Below are 4,059 nucleotides of genomic sequence, written 5' to 3'. Positions count from 1 at the left end.
ATATTTTAAACTGTTGGTGAGGTCAACCTTTGGAGCTTGACTCAATGTGTTATACAAAAAATACTGACTCTGTACTTCAGAATGGTTGTCTAAATGTCTCCATGTTGAATCTTTACTTTTAAGAAGCAAAAGGCCATCAATTAAAGAAAGGAAAACTATTCTTAAATAGTAAATAAAATGCAATGATGCAAACAGAAAAAAAAACATCTTCACTTTCTTTGTAACTGTCATAACTCTTCGAATCCTCTTCATTTCACACATATCACATAGTCTAAAAACTTTGATTCACTTTGGCTATTTATTAAACAATAATCTGAGACCAAAGTAAATTAATCACCTTTCTTTCCACTTTTACCTCACAAAATGGCTGGAAAATGACACCAACCAGTTTCTCTGCATTACCATTTTCTGGAAACTACCATCCAGATGTTTACCAAACTCCTCTGAGCAGGGACAGATTCCCTTTAACACTCAGTGTAAAAGTGATATTTGCAGGCCTTACTGCACCCTGTCTAGGAAGACTTAATTGCAAACCCAATTCAAATTATCGTTTTGTTTAGAATTCCATAGAATCAGTCATTTATAAAGAGTCTTCCAATGGCAGAGAGTCTTCAAAACTCTGCCCTGGATCGATTGTGAAGCCCTGGCTTTTCAATGTATTATGGGCATTCATGAACTTCTGCAGGTACTTAGAGGTATACAGCCAGTGGTGCTTCAAGACATCCTCCATTTCATAGCATTTTGACTGCCTGGCATTCATTTTTCGGAAACGCCTAAATAATTTGTTCCCAGACTCGTTCCCTTCACTTGCCCAGGCACCAATGGAGCCATCTCTTTCAATAATTTCAGGAACATGAGCAAGAGTTTTGTGAAAATAATTTGTAATCTTGCCCTCATATCTGTACTTGAACTTTGTGGACAGGAGCTCAGCAAAACGTTGTGAATTGAAGCTATACTGACACAGCAGTTCTGGGCACTCTTTGGCTGGGCATGAAGATCTCCACACTGGTTTCATCTTAAGGTAAAGGTCCATCAGTTCTCTTAGTGCATCATGCCTTTCCTCACACTTTATTAATTCACATACTGCTTCCACTGTCTCTTTGGTCATAAGCTTTCTAGCAAAGTTTCCATTCATCCTCATTATGGGCTTCAGGTTCATCTTCTTCCTAAGGTGCTTGTCAAGAGTCAACTGCCACCTCTTCCTCTCTTCTTTAGATATGTCAGGGTTCTTGTACACCTCACCTATCTCAAACTGGAATATCTTGTAGAACTCAGCCGCATTGCCAATGTCACAATGCAATGCATCTATGGAAGGAACAGTCTCAATAAAAGGTTTGGCAGAAACACCCTTCACTCTGTCACGTAACTCATCAACAGATTCATTATATGGGTTGGACCTCCATACCTCATACCGCTCCAGGTTTTCAGCATGACTTCTTGTTATGGAGTGGAGGACCAAGTTCTGAGAGGCTTCCAGGCGGGTTGCATCACAAAGGGTGCATATGTAAGTAGAGCCTGAGGCTTCAAGGCCTTCCACTTCACGGACAAGTTTCTCATCATACCCGGTACCCCTAAAGATGAATTTGAATGTTCTGAGGATGCCTCCCATTTCAAGAAGCAGAACGCTGCTTTTCATGGTCTCTCTTTCTGCTATGAGAGGGCTCAGGATGGCTGTCAGAGTCTCGTGATCCGATTCATCAGCCAGCATAAGGCACAAGGGCTTGCAACACAGCTCTGAATTGGGCTTGACTTCTTCAAAGACCCTTACATTTTCATTACCATGAGCTATAGTGATGTTCATGAGTGTGAAAGAAAATCGAACTGCCTTTTCAGGGACAGCTGGTCCACTTCCATGCTTCTCGCTGACATCTCCCATCCCATCACAAGACTCCTTCACCACAACAGTGAATGGACCATTCAAGTAGTCATCCAGGTCTTGTGCTTTCATGCCTTCCAAAATGTCTTCCTCCAAGTCCATTAAGGCAGAAACTAAGGCTGCATCATATCGAAACCTCTTAGCAATCGTGTCTACTGGGTAGTCATCAACTGAGTGTGGCAGGCCTGACAGTCCATCTATAATTCCCACCTCTGTATTAGTGGACACATTTTTCAAAGGGGGTTTCCACTCAAATGGATGATAACCTGGCAAGAGTGCCTTCTCAGCAGCGCGGAGAGCATGCAATGGCTGGAAGATCTGCCTCCCAGTTATAGCTTTTACCGTTCTGTACATTTTATGGTACTGGCTACAACTCAGAAAGGTGTTGACTCGGATTGCCAGGCAAACAGCTGGGTGAAGCCCTGATCCCTTTCCTTGCATTATAGCTTCTAACTCATCTGCTTGTCTGTGTTCATTTCTTGCTCTCAGAGCCAGCAGGAACAAAGTTAGGCACACAGCCTTTATATCACCTCCTTCTTCTTTCTCAGCAAAAGCTTTGACTTGAAGCTTAAGTTCTCTCAGACGATGCTTTTGCGCTCTCCTGGTCAATGAGAGTAAGTGTTGCCTCGGTCGGCCACCTTTATTTACGTGCGTGTAAATCTCTTTCCTTTTCACCTCTTTGTGACTGGACAAATGATGGCAGTATTTGCCCAGCAAAACCTCCTCATCACATTCTTTCACTGGGCATCGCACAGCCAGGGAATTGAGGATGTTCAGGAAGGATTTCACTGGACTCACCAGGTCGGTAGGGAAGCAAGGGTATCGGCAGGCGGGACAATAGCTGCCCATAACTTTGAGGCACTTAAGGATGCAGGTTCTACAGAATAAGTGGCTACATGTCGTTTCCACTGGGTCTGCCAGAATATGGTCACAGACCTGGCAAGAGATGGACTTAATGAAATCTGCAGGGTAGTCAACTGCTAGAAGTTTGGTGCTAAGATGTATCTTCTTGCAGTTGGCAATCTTTTTCATAAGGTTTTTGTTGTTCACCTGTACTTGTTTTTTTACACCTTTAGTTTTTCGGGCACGTTCTGCAATGATCTTGAGCCTTTTGCCCAGCTGTAAATTGGATGGCTGGTTCTTTCTCTTGACCCCACAACGAGCAGTATAACAAACAGTGCAGTTTGGGGAGTGGGACTTCCACTCCATGGTACTATTCCTCGGGAAATACACTTCACATGGGGCGTTGCTGAACTTTCTGTGGATGATGCTCCAGCAGTTGTGACAAAACCGAGTAGGGTGGATTGTGTCGATATCTCCTCGCACGTCAATCTTAAAAACCTTGGCAATCAGATCTGGCCAAGATGTTACTCTTTTCTCTTTCTTTCTCAGAAGTCCCTGAGTTTCACAGTCCACTGGTCCATGCACTGGATGACTTCTCTTGTAGCGATCAGTTTTAAATGAAACTCCACAGATGCGGCAGAGCTGCTGCAGGTTTGCTTGATGAGCTGCATTCTCTTGTATTTTCAGGCTGTCAGCATCTTTTTCAAGAGCCTGCTTGTTGTGATTTAAGTCTGTATCTGCCAGAAGTGGCTTTTCTACCACTGGAACTGCCACATCCATCTGCATCAGAGTGCCATTGTCCAAAGAAGCCTCCTTCTCTGCTTTCTCTTTATTTTCCACTTGGTTGTCTCCAGAAGGTGCCTTTTCAAATGATCTCACTTTAAACAGCTTGAACTTCCATTCAGAAAATTTAGTATATGGGTACTGGATTTCTTCAGGTATGGTGTGCAGGCCCATGCTTGGTGACGTCAGCACGTCCATTCTGGCAGGAACTGGATCACCTGAGGGGGAAAAAGAGAGCACTGTAGGTAAGTGAAATACTCCAAAACGAACAATGGTGAAAATGTACGAAGCATGTGGATTTTAAGAGGCATAAATCTATGGTCATTAATGACTGGTAGATGCTTTCTCAAAGTATGAAATACCATAGTAGATAGAAATTATGTCATGCCAATAAGATATCTGGACAATCACAAAGAATAAAATTCACCCTTGTGCAGAGGGCCAGCAAAAGACCTATGCACCACTTCAGACCCAGTTAAGCCCACAGATCAGGGTTTAAAGTGAGATTTATGTGCTGCATAGGCTTTGTGCTGCCACTTTACTCAGGACTCAGGAGT

At 43.2% G+C, this 4,059-nt stretch overlaps 1 protein-coding gene across 1 annotated transcript; it reads right to left on the bottom strand.

The window, feature by feature from the left end:
* Nucleotides 1–580: 580 nt before the first annotated feature.
* RAG1 (recombination activating 1) lies at nt 581–3,700 on the bottom strand. The gene has a single exon (XM_073350665.1). It carries the CDS (start codon nt 3,698–3,700, stop codon nt 581–583), a length of 3,120 nt encoding a protein of 1,039 aa, XP_073206766.1.
* Between the last annotated feature and the right edge of the window lie 359 nt (nt 3,701–4,059).

Source organism: Lepidochelys kempii, chromosome 6 (genome assembly GCF_965140265.1).
Source record: "Lepidochelys kempii isolate rLepKem1 chromosome 6, rLepKem1.hap2, whole genome shotgun sequence".
Taxonomy (NCBI): Eukaryota; Metazoa; Chordata; order Testudines; family Cheloniidae; genus Lepidochelys; species Lepidochelys kempii.
Note: the sequence above shows the minus strand (reverse complement) of the source record. Positions and strands in the feature narration are given on the sequence as shown.